Source organism: Ovis canadensis, chromosome 3 (assembly GCF_042477335.2).
Source record: "Ovis canadensis isolate MfBH-ARS-UI-01 breed Bighorn chromosome 3, ARS-UI_OviCan_v2, whole genome shotgun sequence".
In the NCBI taxonomy this organism is placed as follows: Eukaryota; Metazoa; Chordata; class Mammalia; order Artiodactyla; family Bovidae; genus Ovis; species Ovis canadensis.
Window position 1 is genome coordinate 188,404,044 of NC_091247.1, and position 23,691 is coordinate 188,427,734.

The 23,691-nt window shown below is 36.4% G+C and overlaps 1 protein-coding gene across 11 annotated transcripts in view; it reads right to left on the bottom strand.

Annotated features, from left to right (window-relative positions):
* Positions 1-23,691, bottom strand: part of FGD4 (FYVE, RhoGEF and PH domain containing 4) — a 289,247-nt gene that overhangs the window by 48,497 nt on the left and 217,059 nt on the right. For 10 of the 11 annotated variants that reach the window (XM_069585362.1, XM_069585363.1, XM_069585365.1 and 7 more), the window contains 7 exons: positions 22,555-22,727; positions 18,938-18,968; positions 18,515-18,607; positions 18,081-18,206; positions 14,740-14,880; positions 11,831-11,971; positions 5,221-8,834 (listed from right to left, as the gene is read on the bottom strand). The exons of the other annotated variant lie outside the window; for it this stretch is intronic. In XM_069585362.1, coding sequence (XP_069441463.1) covers positions 8,553-8,834; positions 11,831-11,971; positions 14,740-14,880; positions 18,081-18,206; positions 18,515-18,607; positions 18,938-18,968; positions 22,555-22,727 — 987 coding nt within the window. In that variant the 3' untranslated portion in view covers positions 5,221-8,552. Of the gene's footprint in view, positions 1-5,220; positions 8,835-11,830; positions 11,972-14,739; positions 14,881-18,080; positions 18,207-18,514; positions 18,608-18,937; positions 18,969-22,554; positions 22,728-23,691 lie in introns of those variants that run through there. 11 annotated transcript variants of the gene reach the window in all.

Below are 23,691 nucleotides of genomic sequence, written 5' to 3' on the forward strand. Positions count from 1 at the left end.
GGCAGATGGGAGTCCCTGGAGGGATTGGGGTACAGAAGTCATGTAATTTGATTTGTGTTTTAACAGACTCCTCTGGCTGCCTTTTTAATAGTGGAGGGGTGGAGGGAGAGCTGGAGGACTTGAGACTAATTAGAAAGCTACTGAAATAATGTAGCAAGAGACAATGATGGTTTAGGCCAGAATGGTAGCAGTGGGAACTGATAAAAAAAGAATCTGAAAAATTCTTGGAATATTTTAAAGGTGAGCTAATATAAATTCCTGATTATTGGATGTGTATTCTGAGAAAGAGAGGAGTCAAAGATGAAAGTTTTTGGCTTAAGAAACTTGAAAACCAGAGTTGCAATTAATGGAGATGGAGAAAATGATGGATAAAGTAGGTTTTATCAAGGGAGATACATTTTTCCGCCTGATTGGAGTATACTCAGGAAAGAATGGGAAGAGAGGAATTGGAAACAAGTATAGACAACTCAACTATTGCTCCAAAAAGGAAGGAAAAATGGGTGGTAGGTGGCAGGGGAAGTGTAGTGAAGAGGTTTATTTAGGTTGGGAAATACTGTAACCTTTATGTTTGCTGGTAGAAAGATTCAGTTAAGAGGGAAAGTCGATACTGTATGAGAAAAAGATAATGGTTGGAACAGCATTCTTGAGAAGGTGAGTGGGGACAGGATACAGTGTAAACTAGAAATCAGATTTAAGTAGGAATATGGATGGTTAGGAAGATAAGAGTATGTAGAACCTGTGTTGGTAGACGGCTGAATGCGGTTGTGGGAAACTGCAGGAGTTCTCTGTCAATTAATTTTCTGAGTAAAGTAAGAAGGTCATCAACTGGGTGGAGGATGAGGGAGGTGGTGTTGGAGGTATGAGGAGAAAGGGGATACAAAATGGTAATCCAGTAATGAATTTAAAATGAGACCAATCAATATAGTTGTTCATTTTGTTTGGCTACTTGGCTGTAGGCATGGAGAAGACAGAACAGAGTCAACCAGGTTTTGGTTTTGCCAAGCAAGTAAGACAAAGCTAGAGAGGAGGCTGAGTGAATTAAATGCAAATGAGTGATTATAGTGATTGAATGTTTAAACCAGATGAGGAGAGGACTTCAAGAGCTGAGTGACAGGGCCCTTCCTGGTGGCTCAGTGGTAAAGAATCCACCTACCAATGCAGGGGGCACGGGTTGGATCGCTGGTCCTGGAAGATCCCACAAGTCGTGGAACAGTTAAGCTGGTGCACCACAGCTATTGAGCCTGTGGCTCTAGAGCTCAGGAATTACAACTACTGAAGCCCACACTCCCTAGAGCCCATGCTCTGCAACAAGAGAAGCTACTTCAATGAGAGGCCCACACACTGCAACTGAAGAGTAACCCCCACTCACTGAAACTAGAGGAAAGCCTTCGCAGCCATGAAGAGCTGCTGCTACTAAGTCGCTTCAGTCGTGTCCGACTCTGTGCGAAACCAGAGATGGCAGCCCACCTGGCTCCACCGTCCCTGGGATTCTCCAGGCAAGAACACTGGAGTGGGTTGCCATTTTCTTCTCCAATGCATGAAAGTGAAAAGTGAAAGTGAAGCCACTCAGTCGTGTCCGACTCTTAGCGACCCCATGGACTGCAGCCCACCAGGCTCCTCCATTCATGGGATTTTCCAGGCAAGAGTACTGGAGTGGGGTGACACTGCCTTCTCTGAATGAAGAGCTAGTAAGGCCAAAAACAATTTTTTTTTTAAGCAGAGTGATAAATTACTTAATCTATTCCTGCTTATTTAATATGAAAACGTTAAGAGTGCTGTGTGAAACTTATGTGGAATAATGTGTGAAAAAATGTGTGCAATCACTTTCTCAAGGTTTCTCATCAGGATCATCTGGGGTATTTTTGACACTACTCATGTCCACAGCCCACCCCGCAAACAGAATTTCTGAGGGTAAGACAGAGGATGACTTGGTCTAACTACTTTCCAGGTGATTCTACTGTATAGTCAGGGCAGCAAACTTCCATGTTACCTTAATGATCCCTATTCATGATACTAACAATTATTTAATGAAGGTCTCCTATGAGCCAGGCAACATACTACAGTATTCTCTCATTTAAGTTCCACAACTTTTCAAAGAGTTTGTGCCTAAAGTGACAAACAGTAAGTGACAGAGCCAGGGATGTCTAGCCAGTTGTCTATGATATAACGCTTGTTACTCCAAGACTGGTTTGAGGAGCAACAGCATCACCTGAGACCTTGTTAACAAGAACTGCCTTGTTACTGACCTGTTAGATCAAAATCTGTATTTGAATAAGATCTTTAGGCGATAAAAGTTCGAAAAGCCCTCAAATAGGCCACACTAACTCTCTCCGCCATAATTTCTATTCTGGGGTAAGATGCACCCAAACAATTCATATCAATGGCCAAGGGCAACATTTAGTTTAAGAAATTCTTCAGCTGATGCCAATTGCTTGTAAGTATCAATAAATAGTTCTTTAATGCCTGAAAAAGGTAATAAATGCCTAAAAAGGATTACTTCTAGAAATATTTTACTTATAACACTGAGAGTCACTTAGGACTCCTTTGAGGGATATCGTTTATTTGTTAAATTAAAGGCCAATAAGGTATGATCCCAATGAAGAGTTCCATGAAATGCTATTTTGTATAGTGCTTCATAGTTACTGAATGTCTGTTTCTTATTCCTTGAAATGAACATGAGTTTGTTACTGGGATTCAGGCCAATTGTCTAAGATCACATAACAGGTAATTGCAGGACTAAGACTCAAACACGGTTCGTTTCTATTTCTGTTTCACAAGACGGAGCACTATGGAGTAAAGCAGTCATTTCAAAGAGAAGAAAGCAGCCGTGCTTTACCAGTTCCTGGAGGTCTGGCCTTGTAGTTCTTACAGGGAGAAGCCCCTATATCTCTATAACCAGGCAATCCTGGCTTCTGTCAAAAACTTTATTCTTGAACATTTACACAGGGTTTGGAGGTCGGAAGGACATCAGTACCTTATGCAGTAACTTTTTTCTGAATCAACTAAAATTTCTAACAACCAAAATCATTGTGTATTGAACATACATAATCCTAGCTCAAATAACATCGAAGCCTTTAGAATTCATTCAAGGATGTATTTATTTACAAGATACAAGTGTTTATTTAATAAGAATTAAAGTGCTTAATTTTACAATGTTTCCAGCTCTCTGACCAAATATACATATTTACACAATATATACAGTATCTGCAAGTATTTTACATTCATACAGCTAGAAAAGAAAACTTACTTTTTGTGTACACTTTTTCACATTTGAGTTAACTCTAAAATTTTGCTAACATACCTTTTCAAATTGATCATTCAACAATTCAAAAACCCAGATAGCACTTATTCAAATATAACAGTCAATTGTCACTCACAAAATGAAATGCTAGTTTGTAGAACAAACAAAATCCCCCAAATTTTATATACAGATATAATTGCTGATAGAGACCTTCCCCAAGTGATACATTCCAACATCCATATAATATGTACTATATAATGCAATTCTGTTATCATAATGGTCCCATAGACTATTATGTCTTTTCCCAAACCTATATATTAATGTATATATATCTCACTCTATGTATTTGGTATTCACTTATTCAAATATGCTACAATATTTCTTGATTTAATTTCTCACTAGTCTACCTAATCTCACTAATTCAATCTATAATGAATTTTAGGAAGGGGTAAACATCATGTAACTCTCAGTGACTCACAATGAGTTAACTATCTTGTAGAAGTCATGTGCTATTTTATTTCAAAAGACAGAAAAGTCACTGTTTCCTGCCAAATGTTCAGTCCAAAAATTAGAAGACAGACCATGACTGACTTTAGAGCAATTTTTTTTAATGTCATTAAACAGTGCAGAAAATGGTCCAACAGTATTATTATTATTTTTTAAGTCTAAAAGAAAAAGAAAGTAATAGTATGATTGTTGCTGTTTAGTTGCTAAGTCGTGTCTGATTCTTTGCAACACCATAGGCTATAGTCCACCAGGCTCCTCTGTCCATGGGATTTCCCAGGCAAGAATACTAGAGTGGGTTGCCATTTCCTTCTCCAGGGGATCTTCCTGACCCAGGGATTGAACCCACATCTCCTGCTCAGCAGGTGGATTCTTAACCACTGAGCCACCTGGGAAGCCCAAAGACAAGATACTAGTGGTATAATTTAGAGGTCAAGGTGAAAGGCCCACGTGCAATAGATCTATGAGTGTGCAATTACATAGATTTGCATCTTATAGTTTATACACCCCCTGCAGTTTAAGTAATTTTCATTTATCTTAGATATATTGCTTTGACTTGGAGACCATGAGTCTCTTTCTGTCCACCTTTCTGTCCGTACTTGCTTGTTTCAATTCCGAATCATATTCCTCTTTGCCATATCAGTAAAGAAAGCAAAGTTATCTTCTCATGACAACATGATTACAGGGCATACATAAGAATAGATTTTACTAAAAATCCATATATATAATTTATGTTAAAATATTTAAGTTAAAAAGGATACTTTCTATAAAAATTTTATTCCTATGGAAAAACAGAATTTGAAATCAACAGTGCTTTTACATATATACCTGTGTGCATAAACTCACAGAATGGGTTTCAAAAGTATATCTAGTAGTCTTTCTACATCAACCCCTATTTTCTAAATCTGGAGACTCTATAGTAAATAATAGTATTAAAATAAAAAGCAATTTGATTCTAATAAAATTGGATGAGGATGAAAAAGTAACATGATCCACTATAGATGTTCAATATAGCCCTAAGAATAAGAACACATTAGACACAAATTTCATATTAATATATTCTTAAAGAATATAAAATTTAAAAATTAACACATTAAGATATTTTTGCTTTCTGAATTAATTTTAGCATATATATGCCATGTGCTTTTAATCTTAGAGGCTCTAACAGGAACATTATGTAATGTAGACAAAATTTTCTATTCTGCAATACAGCAAGAATACCTGCAAAAACAAAAAACAAAACAACAACAAAAACCTTTTGTTCCCTAGAAGTTTATTTGTTCCCACTGTTACCTTCTCCTCAGGATATACTCAGCCCAGAAAGATTATTATTACAGTTATCACAGACAATGAGTTCAGAATAAGAACTTAAGGCTTTGGGTATAACCAAAAATGAGATCTAAAATTTAGAGGGGGACAAATCTTGTTTCCACAAAGAAGACAATAAAAGGTTTGGTACGTTTTAAAAATTTGGATTTTTTTTTCTTTTTAATTTGCATACATTAGCCAGTAAATATACCAATCTACATTAAGCTTCATGGAAAATGAAATGTAACCTGATGAAGTCGTGCAGATGTGCTTCAACTGTTTTTTTTTTTTTTTTAAACCATCCAGACGCTTTGCAAAAATAAAAAGGCTTTTGATGGTTACTTGAATCCCAAGAATAATGTTATCCCTACACCAAACCCTGCCACATATACTTTCTTTTCCTTAAAATGAGCAATTTGAATTACAGTATCACTCCTAGAGGGCTTCCCTCGTGGTGCAGAGGTTAAAGCGTCTGAAGTTAATTCTCTTTATCATTGTGGCTAGGAATGTTCACATTAAAATTTCAGTATAAAATCCTACCCTGTAAAATTTTATTGCTTGCATACATGATGGCATTATAGATGCCACTGTCACAAAAGTGGATGGTGGCATTTTTCATTTTTGGGTCCCACTTAAAACCTGAAGTCTGCACTACATCTCATATTCAATATACCAAATGGTAGACTTTCAATAAAGCAAAACTTATATTTTAAAAACTGGAATGTTTTATAATAAATAGTAGTTTTTATCAAAGAAGTATTTTTTTTAAGTCTGAAGGAAAGGCATGTTAAAGAAAAGATGACTTAGAGGAAAATAAAGAATAAGGCCCTTATGGAATGTTGTTTTAATAGTAAAACAATCAATTGCTTTTCTAGGCTCAATTTATTATGACAACTTAGGTGTCTCAGAAAGCAAAAGATATTACTCTTATAATCAATTAGGTGCATTCTGAGGTCTTTTGGTTGAGTGTTTCTAAATGGTTGAAAGTATTCCTTTGCCTTTCTCCAAGTAAAAGCATTAGTGAAAACAAAGCTGCTTCATTGCTTCTCTTTGTGCCTGACAGAAGAACATGTGGAATGTGAAGACGGTGACTGGATAAGCAGAAATTTTCTTCTGATACTAACATTTCTAATTTTTTTGAAAAAAATTAAAGATAATGTTAAGAGCATGATAATAAATATTCTCTTTACATGAGTCTTCTTTCAATAATCTATATTAAATAATATCTGATATTTACTGAGCCAAAACTTAAATGTGTTCATGTTATTTCCATTCCAGGAGGACTTATTTGTAGGAAAAATGTAATCTTGCTCTTCAAAATAGTTTTCAAAAATAATTTGACTTGTAAATCTTCTAACTGGCCCTTACATTTCCATTTTGCTATACTCATTACAAAAGTCACCTTCTCCTGATAATCATTCTACATTTTTACTGCTTCTCTTTTCTTGAGATTAAGAAAATCAAAGCATCACCTACAGCCATATTATAACCTTCTCAATAGTCACCCCTAAACAGTACATACACAAATACACCCATGCCTGGCAACTAGAAAAGAGAAACAATGTAAAATATTTTAAATTTGTCCTTAATTTAATAGGGCCTAAGAAGCTACCTTTATCTTTTTTTGGCTCCAAGTATTTGGCTTAATGTTGATGATAATGGCTGGTATTCCTTTTTCAGAAGAAGGCAATCTAATCATGCCTACTATAATTAGTTTAGCTTCTCCTTAGGGATGTGGGGGGAAAAAAGAGATACTGATACTTCATATATCTCTTGAAAAAACAGGGCCTGAATAAAATGTGTGGCAATCTCAAATTCTGAGTGAAAGCTGATCTACCTTTAAGGTGTAATCCCCAAAGGCTAATAGGATCATTCTTGTGGATTTCTAGCAAACAGATGAATTTAAAAAATGACAATGTTTGGAACATGATAGAGTAAGGGTAAATAAAACAAGAGAGAGATCTAAGTTTGAGAAAAGGATTAACTTAAATATCCAACAATGTGGGATTTTAATCACAACTACAATATAATAAAGAATGGCCTTTGTGACAAGGAATCTATTAATATTAAACTTGTTTATTAAAATTCCCCAGAGGATAAAAGGGGAGAAAATGCTCAAATTTTCATCAATCATACTGTACCCCCCAAAACCTGCCATTAAAATACTATTTTTTCTATATTGTATTTTCTCCCCCACTGTTCTTTAGTGAGATGGTTTAAAAAGTTAAGCATAAACTGTCTTAATTACCTATCCTTTACCCTTAATCATAGATTATCACGTGAATTTTTTTTTTATCTGACAAAGGAATAAGCCCACACAGTTATCTTAAGTGTTAACTATATATAGTCCTCATTTAACCAAAATTAACAGTCTTAAGGGAAAGGAAAACATAACAATAAATGTAGTTGCCATATGTCCCAGTTCAACGTAAGGTCAGGAATCTTGTACATGCTGATGTTAACTGCCACAACAATTAGAGGACGGTAAAAGGTAAAATAATCTGTATGACTTGATCATCCCAGTGACCAAAATGCACTTTATCTCAGAGTAATCAAGACTGAAGCATTAATTAAACCCTCATCTTATATTTAACTCAGTATTATTAGCACCTTCAAAGAGAGGCACTGTTTTAAATAGGCACAGAACAAAGAAAAATAGTACTTTAAAAATACTGTTGGAACTCACTAATATATCCCATGCCACATAAATTACAGCTTTTTATTATAAAAATATCAATACCCTTAGATGTTAATCAGTTAAATGTAAGTCAGCAAAAACATCTCATAAGTTTAGAACACTGCTCAGTTCCGAGATAAAACATGCTGTATATTTAAAAATAAATTAGAGACAAATATGAACCTAACCTGAAAAGTGTGGATAGTGTGTATATATATATTTGTATTTAATACTATATGTACATAATTGCTATATACTTAAGACATTTTATTCTTAGAAGTATTTCTACAAACACAAGTATTATCTTGAGTACCAACAATGTGTTTTTTTTCTTTTGCTTTAAAAGAATGTACATCATTTATGCAGCTTGTTTTATAAACTAACTTAAATAAGTTAATACAATAGCCTAAATTGTCCCTGTATTGTTGTTTTCTTTTTTTATTTTTACTGTGGATCTATTTTGGCAACACGGAGGTATATCTTTCAAACTGTTATAAAGCCTACATGTGTAAGTAAAGACATTAAAGGATTTCTTAAATGAAAGAAGACTTCTCTAACCTAAAGTGATAGAATTAATTTATACCACTTTTTTCCAAGACAAAAGTACAAATTCAAGGAATAGCTCATTAAAAAAATGCTCCACTTTTCACATTATTTCAAACTTTATGGGTAGAATGGCTGTGCACATTAATTTCACTGAGTACATAAAAACAGTCCCCCAAAAGATGCATTTATGAGCCTTTAAAATTTTTCAACATAAAGTGCTAAGAGATGAATAAGGAGAGCTGAGAATATCGTGAGCTATAAGTCTTGAGACATGCCCTACACCGTGGTAGGTCTTGGAACTTGGCATTCTGATTTTCTCTTAGGTTCAAGATGATCGTCCAAAGTGTCTGGATGCTGGCTAGGACATTCTGGCGTCTCACCTGTGACAGCTAAAAAGATGATTTTCAGCCACTTCTGTTTCAGTTCCTCACTGTCTGCAGCAAAGCTGTGCACAGACTTAGACTGGGTCAGTTTGAAACTGTGTGGCAGGTCTGCACTCCTTGGCACGTCGTCCACAACATAGCCCAGGAGTGGAATGGTGGCTTGCGCTCTGACATCCTAAGGGAAAAACATGGTGAGATGTGACCTGGCTCCCACTAACGCTCCTTTCCCACCATCTCTCCACAGGCTTGTACTGTGAGCTCTCCATGGAGATGGGAGAGATCATTGCTTAGCACCGTGCCTCTGCATGAGGCCACTGGTAATGTCACCTGAGTGAATTAATGAATAAGCACTAATGCCTAAATGAGCCAGAATTCATTGACCCCATACCTCTTTCCCTGTGAGGGAGCCCATTCAGCTCTTTATTCAGTGTAAAAGAGAAGAGAACAGTAATTTTATTGTACAAAACCAGCAAATGTTAATGATGATTTCATTACCAAACACAATTCTATTTGGTGTTTAATTCATTCACGTATCAATTTACTTATGGACAGGAAAAACAATGAAATACAATAAAAAAAAACAACCCAATAAAAAAAATGGGCAGAAGACCTAAATAGACATTTCTTCAAAGACATACAAATGGCCAAAAGGTACATGAAAAGATGCTCACCATCGCTAATTAGAGAAATACAAATCAAAACTACAATGAGGTATCATCTTACACTGGTCAGAATGGCCACCATCGAAAAGTCTATAAATAATAAATGCTGGAGAGGATGTAGAGAAAAGGGAGACCTCCTACACTGTTGGTGGGAATGTAAATTGGTTCAGCCACTATGGAAAACACTGTTGAAGTTCATTAAAAAAACTAAAAACAGAGAAAATGATGTGTTGCAGTTCATGCAGGTTGCAAAGAGTCAGACATTACTTAGAAACTGAACGAAAACAACAAAAAGCAACTATATGATTCTGCAATCCCACTCGTGAGCATACATCCGGAGAAAACCATAACTCAATAAGACATGTGCACCTCAATGTTCAGTGCAGCACTATTTACAATAGTCAAAACATGGAAGCAACCTAAATATCCATCCACAAATGGATGGATAAACAAGATGTGGTATATATATACACACACATACACAATGGAATATTGCTCAGCCATAAAAAGAATGAAACAATGCCATCTGCACCAACTTGGATGGACATAGAAATTATTATACTAAGTGAAGTAAACCAGAAAGGGAAAGGCAAATATTATATCACTTATGTGTGGGCTCTAAAAGAAAAAGAAAGACACAAATGAACTTATTTCCAAAACAGAAGACACTCACAGACACAGAAAAGAAAATTGGCTTTTTGGTTACCAAAGGGGAAAGAGGAGTGGAAGGAGGGATAAATTAGGAGGCTAGGATTAACACACACACACTAGTATGTATAAAATAGATAACCAACAAGGACCTATTTATAACACAGAGAACTATACTGAATATTATGTAATAACCTATAAGGGAAAAGAATTGAAAAAATATGTATATGGGCTTCCCTGGTAACTCAGACAGTAAAGAATCTGCCTGCAATGCAGGAGACCTAGGTTCAATCCCTGGGTTGAGAAGATCCCCTGGAGAAGGGTACAGCTACCCACTCCAGTATTTTTGTCTGGAAAAGTCCGAGGACAGAGGAGACAGGCAGGCTACATGGGGTTGCAAACAGTTGGACACGACTGAGGGACTTTCACTTTCACACACACACACATACACACACACACACACACACACACACACACACAGCGATTTCTGAATAGCTGTGCTATACATCTTGGAAAAGGCAATGGCACCCCACTCCAGTACTCTTGCCTGGAAAATTCCATGGATGGAGGAGCCTGGTAGGCTGCAGTCCATGGGGTCGCTAAGAGTTGGACATGACTGAGCGACTTCACTTTGACTTTTTACTTTCATGCACTGGAGAAGGAAATGGCAACCCACTCCAGTATTTTTGCCTAGAGAATCCCAGGGATGGGGGAGCCTGGTGGGCTGCCATCTATGGCGTCACACAGAGTCGGACATGACTGAAGCGACTTAGCAGCAGCAGCAGCAGCTATACATCTGAAATTTATTCGATGTTGTAAATCATTTATACTTCAATTAAAAAAATACATGTACACATCTTGGCATTTTTAGTCTATTTTGAAAATGAAGTTTCACTAGCCCTTAAAGTGTTCTTGCCTGGAGAATCCCAGGTATGGGGGAACCTGGTGGGCTGCCGTCTCTGGGGTAGCACAGAATCGGACACAACTGAAGTGACTTAGCAGCAGCAACAGCAGCCCTTAAAGTAGATATAGGCTAAAATACAACAGGTACATTAAAATTTTCATGTTTCTAGGTGAGAGCACAATTGATTTGTGTGTTGCTGGTTTTTAAGTACAATATAATCCATTAATGCCTGGTGTATGTCTGTTGTTCCCAAATACTTATTTTAGATACATTCACACAAGGTCCCCCCAAATTATTACTGGATAATGGTAATCTAAGGTTGATTTAAAGTCACCTTCTTCTCACATTGCTTTCTTTTTCAGGTATCCATCCTTTCAGGGGTTGGAAAAAAGGCTTATTGATATTTCCTATCATTAAAAAGGCTCCTTGCCTTTCCCTCTGATTCAACCTCTTCTTCCCATGCTATTTACCAATTCAACCCATATTTTCTCAAACCCACTGAATAGGATTGACAGAAGGGGCAAATGATCCATAGGGAGAAAACATTTTAGGCTATAGAAGGAATCAGGCTTCCCTGGTGGCTTAGACAGTAAAGAATCTGCCTGCAATGCAGGAGACCTGGGTTCGATCCCTGGGTCTGGAAGATCCCCTCTCCCTTGGATAAGGAAATGGCCACCCATTCCAATATTTTTTGCTTGGAGAATCCCATGAACAGAAGAGCCTGGTGGGCTACAGTCCATGGGGTCGCAAAGAGTTGGATATGTCTGAGCAGCTAAGCAGATATAGAAGGAATCAGTCTAAATAAATCTGAATTATAGTTACTTATATTTTTCAATTATAATGAAAAATAGTGAAACTGTATGAATTCTTTTATTCTATAGAGAAGTAATGGAAAAATTTTAAGTTCAGTGTCCACCTGCCTCCCTCTGTCCCTTCAGAAAGATATAGTTTAGATACCTGGGGGGCACCGTACATGTACAGCACGAGAGGGTCTTGTTTGGGGATCACACACCAAGCTTTCTGCCAAGGTTTTGACTTTTCCATATACTGAAGAAAGCTGCACACCACACTGTTTCCAGATACTTCTGCTGATTCAATCTAGAAAATATAATGCAAAGAAATAGTGAGACATAGAAATGAACACAAAATAAACCCAGATATTGAAGTAATTCAACTGAAGGGAATATTCATAAATTATAATGTATTTACATAAAATGCCTCCTGGGATTGTCCAAAAGAAGGTTCATCTGCAATAGTTATTTAAATATGCATCTAGATCTGTGATGAATTAAGTCAATTTTAATTGTATTAGCAGACTTTGAATTTACACAAAATTAAACATTTATTGACTACATACTATGAAGGCACTTTTCTTAGCTTACTACTTGTATCAATTCATGTATAATTCACACCAACACGGAAAAGGTATTGCTTTCATTATCATGAGGTTTAGAGACGAAATAGCTTTCCTAGGATTTAGGAAATAGTGTATTAGGAATTGAGTCTGGATCCAGAGCTTGAACTCTTAGCCACAATGCTCTATCAGCGTCACTATTTAAGAATACAATAGCAAAAAGGCAAATGATTACCAGCAATCTCTGCCCTTTACCTGAGATAATTTCAAAGTTTTTAAAATCACATTAACTCTTGATAGAGCCATGTACAGTTTTCTGCTTTGGCTCCTAATACATAAATAACCGGTTAAAAAGGGAACAAAATCCTTTGACTAATGATGGTTTTTATTACATATATTATAGAAAGCAGTTGGTTTGCATCTATTTTCTGTTTTTTCTTTTCTATTTTTTGGCCATGCTAAAAAATGGTCAATGGTTTGCATCTGTTTTTTGCCTTTTTCTTTTCTTTCTATTTGAGGCATGCAGGATCTTAGTTCCTTGACCAGGTATTGAACCTGTGTTCCCTGCAGTGGAAATGCAGTGTCTTAACTACTAGATTGCTAAGGTAATCCCTACATCTATTTTGTATTTCTCAAATCCAGTGTCATCCACTGAGCAGTGCTGGTGTGCAAACTGTTTTGCTACCAGTTAGAGATAAGCACAAAAAGTAAGAGTAAACATTTAGAAACTTTTACAGCAATCCGACTTGTGATGATACCTGAGTGTATAATTGTGTATTTTACAAAAATATAGCTAAGCAGATGAACATTTAAAATCAATCTGAAGACAAGGAACACTAACTCTGGACTCAAATCAAATGTTACCTATCTTCCCTGACCCCAAGGCATTCCATACTTTGTATTATCATATTGCAAAAATTTTATACTAAATTATGACTTTTGTTTCTATGATCTACTGAAGCATGTCTTTCCACCATGCCCTGACAGAGAAAGTCCACTCTGGTTTGCCATACAAGCAACACCTATATCCTAGAAGAATACAGAGTTATAGCTTGTGAGACTGTACTTTAACCTCAGTTCAGTTCAGTCGCTCAGTTGTGTCTGACTCTTTACAACCCCATGAATCGCAGCACGCCAGGCCTCCCTGTCCATCACCAACTCCCGGAGTTCACTCAAACTCACATCCATCAAGTCGGTGATGCCATCCAGCCATCTCATCCTCTGTCATCCCCTTTTCCTCCTGCCCACAATCCCTCCCAGCATCAGAGACTTTTCAACGAGTCAACTCTTCGGATGAGGTGGCCAAAGTACTGGAGTTTAAGCTTTAGCATCATTCCTTCCAAAGAACACCCAGGGCTGATCTCCGTTAGAATGGACTGGTTGGATCTCCTTGCAGTCCAAGGGGCTCTCAAGAGTCTTCTCCAACACCACAGTTCAAAAGCATCAATTCTTCGGCTCTCAGCTTTCTTCACATTTTAACCTCAAGTGGACTTTAAAGTTTATGATCCTTCTTCAGTTAACAGAAATGACTTTTGTATGTTTATACAGCATAGATGTTTAATAAATACTAAGTGATTCTTAGAATCAATGAATTGTAGATGTTCTAACTAAACCAAGTATTTCTATAACTTAAGATACATGAGGATTTTGATCACGAGCCTATTCTTCACAGATTTCCAGGCTATCCTGAACTTTCTGTCACCCAGAGCCTTATTATATAATTTATTACTTATGTTGTTAATATATTTGGGTATAAAACTCATTTCAGATATTAATTGCATTATAATTCCTAGGTTTGGGAGGTCTGAATGTATGTAAAACATTAAATCAAATTCAGTTGTAAGACATTTCATATTTCAATATAGTTCTCAGATTACTGCCACTGGTCATTAAACAATGCTTTTAATGCAATAAGCAGGAAGAGTTTTTCAGGTAATAAGACTTTAATCTAAATTTTTATATCATACAGTAGTTTTCAAAGCCAATATGATGAAATTGAGAGAGACACTTTCTTCTTAAAAATATATAGATATATTGTAATAAGTTGAGCATTAAAGAGATACAATTAATACTCTAATATTTGACTACACCTTCACAAAAGTCAATACACAATCAGCCCTCTATATCTGTGGATACAGACCCTAAGGATATGAAGGGCTGGCTGTACCACACCACTGAATGGATATAAGATATTGGAGCATCCATGGATTTTGGTACCTGTGGAGGGGCCTGGAATCAATCCCCCAGATACCAAGGAAGGACCAGATTTACTCTCAAATGCTTGTTGGTTAATTGAGCACTGCCCTTCTTTCTATACAACTAAGCGTGATCCCAAGAGTCAGCAACAGAACAAAAGTATAAATCTTGCTCATCATGGTCCAAATTGTTATACTAAGAGAAATAACAAAATATATTACTTGTATTTTTCAGAGTTAAAAGGAAATTTTATTTCTAGTATAAAAAATAAAAAAAGAAAAAATCTGAAAGATATCCAGTATTTAATATTTCATACCTCTAAAATTCCTTTTCTTTTCTTTTCTTCACTGTCTGTGAATCCACTTATTATTTGATAACAGTCTTTACAGACTTTGCTCAATTTACCACCATCATACTCAAGTTGAGCTTTATAATCAGAACACTTCCAACAAACCACCTTAAATTAAAAAAAAATAACAGTGAATAACCATATTTATAAAATAAGATTTAAGCAGTAATCAGTTATGGGTAATAATAAATGAGAAAAAGGTAAATGCAAAAGGCAAATTTTTTTACTAGACTAGTAATATTCCCATGAACATTTAGAATATTTGTCATCGTATTATAATGTTATCTGTGATGGGCTCTGCTTGCTCATCCTTCTCTTTCTGGCCCCTAAAGGTAGGAAATCTTCGAAGGCTTGGTACAGATTTTCATAGTTCATGCGCATGCATGTACACTCAGTCATGTCTGACTCTTTGCACGCTATGGACTACAGCCCGCCAGGTTCGTCTGGCCATGGGATTTTCCAGGCGAGAATACCGGAGTGGGTTGCCATTTCCTCCTCCAGAAGATCTTCGTGACCCAAGGATCAAACTGCCTCTTCTGCGTCTCCTACATTGGCAGGTGGATTCTTTACTACCGAGTTACCTGGGAAGCATACTTCTGGATATTTAATCAATATCCTCCCCAAAGGAATTCATAGTCTTCCTTGCCCTCAGCTTTCTCCTTATTCACTCAGACCTCCCAACAGTACTCTCTATTGCTCTAAATAACACAGCCTTCTAACCAGTCATGGCAAGTCAGAAACCTAGAAGTCATCCTGACCCCTCTCTTTACCTCACCCCACAGATTCACCTTATTATAAAGTTCTGCTGATTTTACCTCCCAGGCACTTTTTCAATCTGTCATATCTTCCTTGAAATCACCTGAGTCCAAGCTATCAGTGTCCTTGGACCATTATAGCCTCATGACTGGTCCTTGTAGCATAATTACTGGAGTCCAGGTGCTGCTCTAAGAGTCCTTTCAAGCTATTTTCCAAATGGAATGAGAGACTTACTTCCTTTAAAATGCTAATCTGATATGTTTCTCTTCTATTTAAATTCCTTTAAAATCTTCCCTTTGCTCTTGGATAGCCAGCGAATTTTTAACCATGGCCTATAAAGTCTTGCATAATCTATCCCTTTTATTCTGTCTTCAGTGACACTGACTTCTTATAGTTCCTAAAGTGCTATGCTTCCTTCCCTCTCTCATCTATGCTTCAGTAAGTTAATTCTTGCTCGTTCTTCAGATATTTTACTCAAATTTCACTTCCTCAAGGAAGACTCTTCCAACTTCCAGAATATGGCCCATCTCACTACTGTGTTACTAAAGTATCATGTACTTTTTTCATGTACTGAACACAATTTCTAATCATACACTGGTGTGATTATTTGATTAATGTCTGTCAACCTCACTAGGCTCTAAGCTCTATGAGGAATCATCCTTGTATATTTTGCTATTTATATAATAAATATTAATAGAATGCCAATGACATTTATAGAATACCAAGGACATTTATAGAATGAATGACTACAATGCAAATGCATGCTACTTCTTAGTGAATGGTATTTTTTTCAAATTATTATAAGGTAATTGTTAAAAAAAAAAACAAAAAACCTTGTGGTTTAAAAAATCATCTCCTTGTTTCTAGAAGCAATTTTCCATTTATAGTAGAAAAACTACATTTGAGAAATAGAAATATTAGCAAAACTTTGGGGTTAGATTCACAGCATGTAAAATTCATGATCAAAATTATCCATTGTTTTTTCATGATTACAATGAAATTACTCTAGGATTTAAAATTAGACATGTCTGTATCTGCAAATTCATATCAACTAATATTTATTTTCAAATTATGCCACAGAATATTCAAACATATTTTTGTTTATTGAAAATAGTATTTCAATATCTGATATCATTTCAAGTAAACTCAGTGATAGATTAAAAAGTCTTACCCTGGTGAGGGTGGTGGTGGGGAGAGATATTTGCTATCAATTTGGTTTTGATTATAAAACTGTCTCACTGAGTCAAAACTTGGAAAAAAAATGAAGAATAAATACGCAGAGTAATTGAGCCTAATCTATGAGTACTATCAATAAAAACTGTTGCACAAAAGCATACTAATAATACACTCAATCATGACACTACAATGCCTACCCTTCTGTCTTTGTGTTGCTTTTTAGAAGAAAGTATTAATCTTCAACTTGGTTTATAAGGCCCTCCAAAGCCTGCTACTACTTCTCTCCAGCTTCAGTTCATGCTTTGTTTCTTCTCACTCTTTCCACATGCAACAATTCAATTGCTGCAAACCTGTCAGCTGCCTTTTCTGATTTGCGTTGCTGAATTTTGTTAGAGAAACATCACTGTATTAAATGGGCTAATGTGTCCTTTTAAATTTATAACCATAAACCTCTATAGGTAGCCAGCAGGCTATCACTGTAGGCTCTTTTACTTGCCCAGAGACAACTCTCTTTTTCAAATCGTCTGCCCCCTTCTTCCTTGCCTTTTTGCTTTTGGATGATGACTCTTCCTCATATATCAGTGAAAATGTAAATAGTATCAGACCTAAATCCCCTCATTTCCCACCAGAAAATAAAAAACACACCCGCAAACAATAAATAATAAATCAAAGCGCATTAAAAAAAAAAAAAACCACATCTACATTAGCACTCACCTTTCCCTTCACCCTCTGTTATAATGGAGAGAAGTTGCCTTCTCCCTATCAAAAGCCTGAACTTCTACTTAAGCTATAGGTTTCATCTCTTATTTTCTTAAAGCTCTTGACTCCTTTGGTTCTTATTTATCTATTTCTTAGATCACTCATTATGTTCCAGCTGCATAACCTTTTGATAGTCTCAAGAATAGATCAACTTCTTCCTACCAAAGGGCTTTTGATATACAACTCTTACTGCCTTAATGTACTTCTTGCCTTTCTTTTTTATGGTAGCTCACGTTTTAGGCATCAGCTTAAATATCAACCCTTCAGATAGGTCTTCATTTTTCTAAGTAAAACTGCTTCCAAATCTTGTTTCTTTACCATTATTCTCCATTTTAACTTCTTGATTTTTTATTGCATTTATAGTCAATTGAAATTCTTGTCTGTTTACTTGACGGATCTATTTTCCCCATTAAAATGTGAATTCTGTGAAACTGGCTATCATTTTGCTTACCAGTTTTCCCCCTGGACCCAACACAATCTTTTGCATTAAGTTATCACCAAAATAAGTTTATCAACTAAGTGATTTATTGAATGATTTCTTTTTATTTTCTAAGATAATGATTTTATAACACTTATATACTGATTAGCAACCTTAATGACCAGGAAATCTCACATACATGTCCACATGCTCGACAATGATGCCTTCTTCTTGTCAGGGCATTAAAAGATTCCTTGCATTTCATACACATTGTAACTTCATTATCTCGGATCCATTTTGGAGCTCTTTTGCCTAGCTCAGCAGTCTAAAAAGGAAAGAGATTCAATTTTAATGGCAAAAACTGTCATTTCCATCCATCCATCCATTTAAGAAGCATTTTAACAACATTGTTCATACCATGTCCTGAACCTCAGAATGCAAAAGAAAACAAAGGTTCAAAGAAGTTTAAGCAGCATGAAAAGGCAATCTATTGTATTCATCTAAGAAATAAGATTCTGTCCAAACAGCCAGTTTTGATGGCATAAAGGATAAAAAAAATGGATAACAAAATGACTACATAGATATTCTGCAACTGCAGAAAGAAAAGAACTTAAAGAATTTAATTTAACTTACAGAAACCTCTGAGTGAATCTCATTATCCTTGGCAATTGCATTTCTGAAAGTTTCATGCCTCTGATGGAAAGCATCAATAGTCTCTTGAAGTGCCTAAAATATATATGAAATTCAAACACATATTAAAGTATCATATGCAAATTAATTAAATAAATACTTTATTAAACAAATACCTAAGATATAAGTCACCTTAAAAATTAAAGGTGATGACTTTAACTTATTCTGATGACTACAATATAATACAACAATATATGCACATCTGGGTACGCATACAGTTGTTGTTTAGCTGCTAAACCGTGTCTGATTCTTTCTATGATCTGAGCCTGCCAGGCTCCTCTGACTATGAGATTCTCAGGCAAGACTACTGGGGCAGACATACAGAGGTTACCACAAAACAAAAATGAAAACAGAAATCAGGTTTACCTTGATCCATTCTTCTTTGTCTTGCTCAGAACTAAAACATATAACAACAAAAAATTAAAGTGAACAAAGAGAAATTAATGAGTTATATCTGGTGCATAAAACTATGTTTTTATGTTATTCCAACCTTATGAAAAATTTGGGGATGTCCAAGAAGGAGTTATAATAAAACTAAAACAGAATCTCTGGCAACTGAACATATGAATTTATAAACATAGTTTTAGACTATCCATTTATTTTGGTACATACAATTTTTGACAGAGAGAGTTAAGTTGGGCTTCTATTTGTTTAACAACCATCAACTAGCAGTATATATTAGGTATCTGTAGATTTAGCGTTATACTAGATATAGGCTTAGTCTTCCAATTCACTTTTATGAAAACACAAGGCTTTGAAAGGCTACTAGTCACAACCCATCTTAGGAAAGATTGTAATTATCCTTGAGAACATAAATTGTCTTTGTAAGGCCTCCGGGAGATATTTAACGTTTCTTTTGATAAGCAATTTAATTTTATTTTCCTAGGAGGCTTCAGACAACACCACGCATAATTCATTAGAGATAAAGCACAACAAGGATTTAAATGCCTGTGGGAAGGAGATTTCACAGATTAATGAATCCCAGTATTTAATAATTTTCTGGTGGGAAAATAATTTCCCATTTAGTAGACTTTATCTCCAAATTGAGGGATTGTGAAGAATGGGCTCTGTTTGTTTGTGTGTATTTGGTAGGCTAGGGCTAAGTTTGAGGCCCAGTCTCAGCCTGAATGTCACATGCCTCAGTCCCACAGGTATCACATATGAGATGTGAGAATCTGGCAGGAGGCTTACTCCCGTTAACACCATCCATCTTTCTCACAAATTTATTACTGAGTATCATGATATGCCAGGAATGCTGCTAGAATCTGTGTCTGCCAAATGTTGAAGAGTCTGCTTATTTTTCACATGGGGATCCTTGAACCAAGAACCTTGGTGGGGGCAGGGGCTTCAATCTTACCCCTCAAAAAAGATTTCTCCTAATGCTATGCCCACTCCCACAAAATCAGCTCTGTTGCTCTGGAAACATAGTCATCTGCTAGCTGCTTTTAGCCTTTTAAATGAAAAGTAACTTGATAAGTCTTCAATGTTTTTTGTTTTACTTTCTTAATCATGACAGATTTTTTTTACTCCTTTGTTTATTCATTACTCTATTTTTATAACCATTTGGCAATAGAAAACCATTGATAAAAACTATATAAAATAATTTTGATTCAAAGGCTTATATTCTTTTGAATGTGGAAGGGGAAGCAGAGTATAAGAGGTCAGTCTTGAAGCTGACTTATTTAGTAAGAAAAGCAGTACATTTTTTCCTGTATTTGCTTCAGAAGTGAATTCTCTTTAAATACCATCAAATATATACCCAAATTGAGGTTCCATTTAATCCTTCTCACTTTCTGAGAATTTCAATGTGCGTCTATACTCTTGAGAGAGTCATTATGGACCAGAAGATAAATAATCACATTTTATTCAGATCTGCAAGTCACCAAATAGTGATAAATACAACTAATTCAATGAGATTAGGCTGCTGCTGCTAAGTCGCTGCAGTTGTGTCTGACACTGTGCGAACTCAGAGACAGCAGCCCACCAGGCTCCGCCATCCCTCGGATTCTCCAGGCAAGAACACTGGAGTAGGTTGCCATTTCCTTCTCCAATGCATGAAAGTGAAAAGTGAAAGTGAAGTCACTCAGTCGTGTCTGACTCTTCGCAACCCCATGGACTGCAGCCTACCAGGCTCCTCCATCCATGAGATTTTCCAGGTAAGAGTATTGGAGTGAGTTGCCATTGCCTTCTCCAAATAAGATTAAAGGAATAAGAAATTTAAGGAAAAATGAATGTGTTTTCAGTACTAATTGTAATGTACCCTATAGTACATGTTGCAACTCTGCAAAATGATAAACTGCCTGTACTTAAGAAAAAAATTTCATGATCAGCCCCATCCTGAAGGGAAAAATAGCCCAACCTGCTAATGGAGGGGCTTGAGTTTCTCCCTACTCAGGAAAGCCAAGAAACCTTGACAATCTCTTGTCTACTGTTCAGACACATCTCTTAGGTTTGCAGATTTGGAACTATGCTCACATTCAGAGCCAGCAACACCTTCATTCATCAGTAATGAAGACTCTCATGATGATCTGAAATATTGATGAGTCTTCCTTGTTACCAGGGCCACTTAGTAAGTCAACCACTGAATAAGACTTCAGTCAGGAGCTTCCACGCACAGCAACACACATTTGTTCTCGTAGCTTTGACAGCTGGGGTCCGAATCTCACCATGATAAAGTAGGAAAACTGTAACATTTAAGGCCAAGTCCTTCACCACTTTAACTCATGCTTGAAATTCCACCTCCTAATCCTCAGAGAACCCTCCTGGAAGCTCCCTAAGCAAAGCAGGTTCATTAAATATTTTCTGTGGAAAATCAAAGAACTGGCAAGGTATTTCTTCAAACTTTCCAGGTCTGACACATGTTTCATATCTGTATTCACCAATCCCTTGCTCCCTGGGCACAAATTCATACTAAAATAACTTATTCTCTTTTGAAAATATGAAGTTTAAGCTCGTACAGAGTTGTGTGTGCTAAGTCACTTCAGCTGTATCTGACTCTTTGTAACCCTATGGACTGTAGCCTGGCAAGTGCCTTACTAATAAGCACAAATATCTTGGATGAGTTCACGGGAGCAGCCAGAACCAGAAAGGAACAGAAGGGCTCTCTGATTCTCCACAGGCTCTAAGGTATCAAAACTATTAGAGCTGGGATTAGTAGTTAACATTCTGATCTGTACAGAACTTTTGGCCAATCTCAATTTTCACCATGCTTGGTCTTTATAGGATAAAAGGATAATAGTTTCTTAAAGCAAATATCTTAAGATCTGAGAGCATTATGTTTTCTAGAGGTTCACACATGAGGTGGTTGTGATCTACTACAGGTGGTTCTCAGGTTTTTCGTTTTTTTTTTTTTTTTTCTTTTCAAACATGGTTATGCTAGAAGGATGGATATTAGATCTCTAGCTCTTTTCTCCTACTCAATAAAGCATATAAGAAGAGCCACCCCTTCCATAATTCCTGGTTGCAAAAGGCTACTAACGCCCAAATGACCCCCTTTATGTATCATCAATTGTGGCAGGAGAATTAGCTTTTCCAAAATGCCTCCTCCAGTCATTCTCTAGACCAAAGTGCCATTAAGTCCTATGGATGCAGAGTCTCTGAAGGACAGATTGCTAAAGCTTCAACGTTTATCATGAAATAATAAACATCAATAAACATTTGTGAACCAAAAGGAAAGACAGAGGGGAAAATGGTTAGGAGAGACATTTTTCCTCCAAGACTTGAAACTTTGGCTTGAATACAACAACTTCATTCTTTGCACCTTGTAAATCTCAACAGCCACATTAATTTATTGAATGTTTACTGTCTGAAAGATCAGTATCCTAGGTACCAGGAATCAAAAAGGAAGACAATTTCTGACTTTCAAGAGCTTACATCTTTCCACTTATGTTCAACCAAGCTTGGGAAAAGGCCTCAGAATTACTGTATCCTACGATTTAACCTGATGCTTTTGGAAAGTTGTGAGAAAGGAATGGTTCTCTTACCTGGCTTGCAGTTCCAGTGTTCTCTCTTTCCCAGATATCTGGAAAGTGTGTGGATATTCCTCATTGTGAGTCTCTATAATTTTCATTCCATCGATGCCTACCCTGGTTCGAACAGTGAACTTAGAGCCCACCAAGCTGAATTTTGGCACACAGTATAACAACATGTTGTTGAACTGCAAGAAAGAGGAATACACGTTAAAAAAAAACAGGAAAACAAGGCAGAGGAAAGTGACCAACATTGAAAGTAGCCCAAGACAAAAATTCCAGGGAATATCATGCTTTCTTTGTGAAAAAATTATTTCTATACTATAGAGCTTTTATGCTTATATCAAAATGATTAATTATAAAATATGTAGCATGTATTTTCCTTTGTTGGTTCATAAATATTTTGCTAATATTTAAGTAAATAAATCCTTTTATACTAGTAAGAAAATGAGTTAAAGAACTTAGGTTCAGTGCCGGGAGCCAGTGTGAGGAATCCCGCCCGTGACAAGGTCATGAGGAAGGAAGCTGACATACGCAAGGCGTGCTCAGACTTCAGGGACCCCTCTGGAAATTCCTAAGCATGTACCCCAACAAAAATCTGCCGGTTTTTGTGCTCTGCTTTTCCACTCTTCTGACATTTTCTGGAAAAAGTCAATTCAGGGCTTTAGTCCTCTGCATTTGGAAGAGTGTTTCAATCCAAAAACCCCTCTGATGGCTTTCTAGCCTGCCTGCAGGACTCCTACAGCTGCGCATGTGATTGTTTGAGGCCTCCTGACCGCAGGAGGCACAGGAAGCTTAAAACATCCTAGGAATGTAGGGGCTTCCGAAGAGTCAAAATCTTTAGAATAGGACTGATTAAAAGTTTCATTTGTTGAGTCAATGCTTGCTGCCAAATTTTCATATCCTTTATTTTTAGATATAGTTGGTATATAGAAAAACAAGTAGTAGACCTGGTATTAGCAACATTAGATCTTTGAGTTAAGTACCTTCTTTGTTATATCCCTCTGCACCTTTGTTCTATAGAGATGTAACTTTAATGCTTTAAGGAGATGCAGATTAAAGAAAAACACTTCAGGGGAAACAAAATTAACATTCATTAAGAGAGCCAAAAAGTGTTAACAAGCCTCTTGGCCAGAAGATAATGTAAATCAC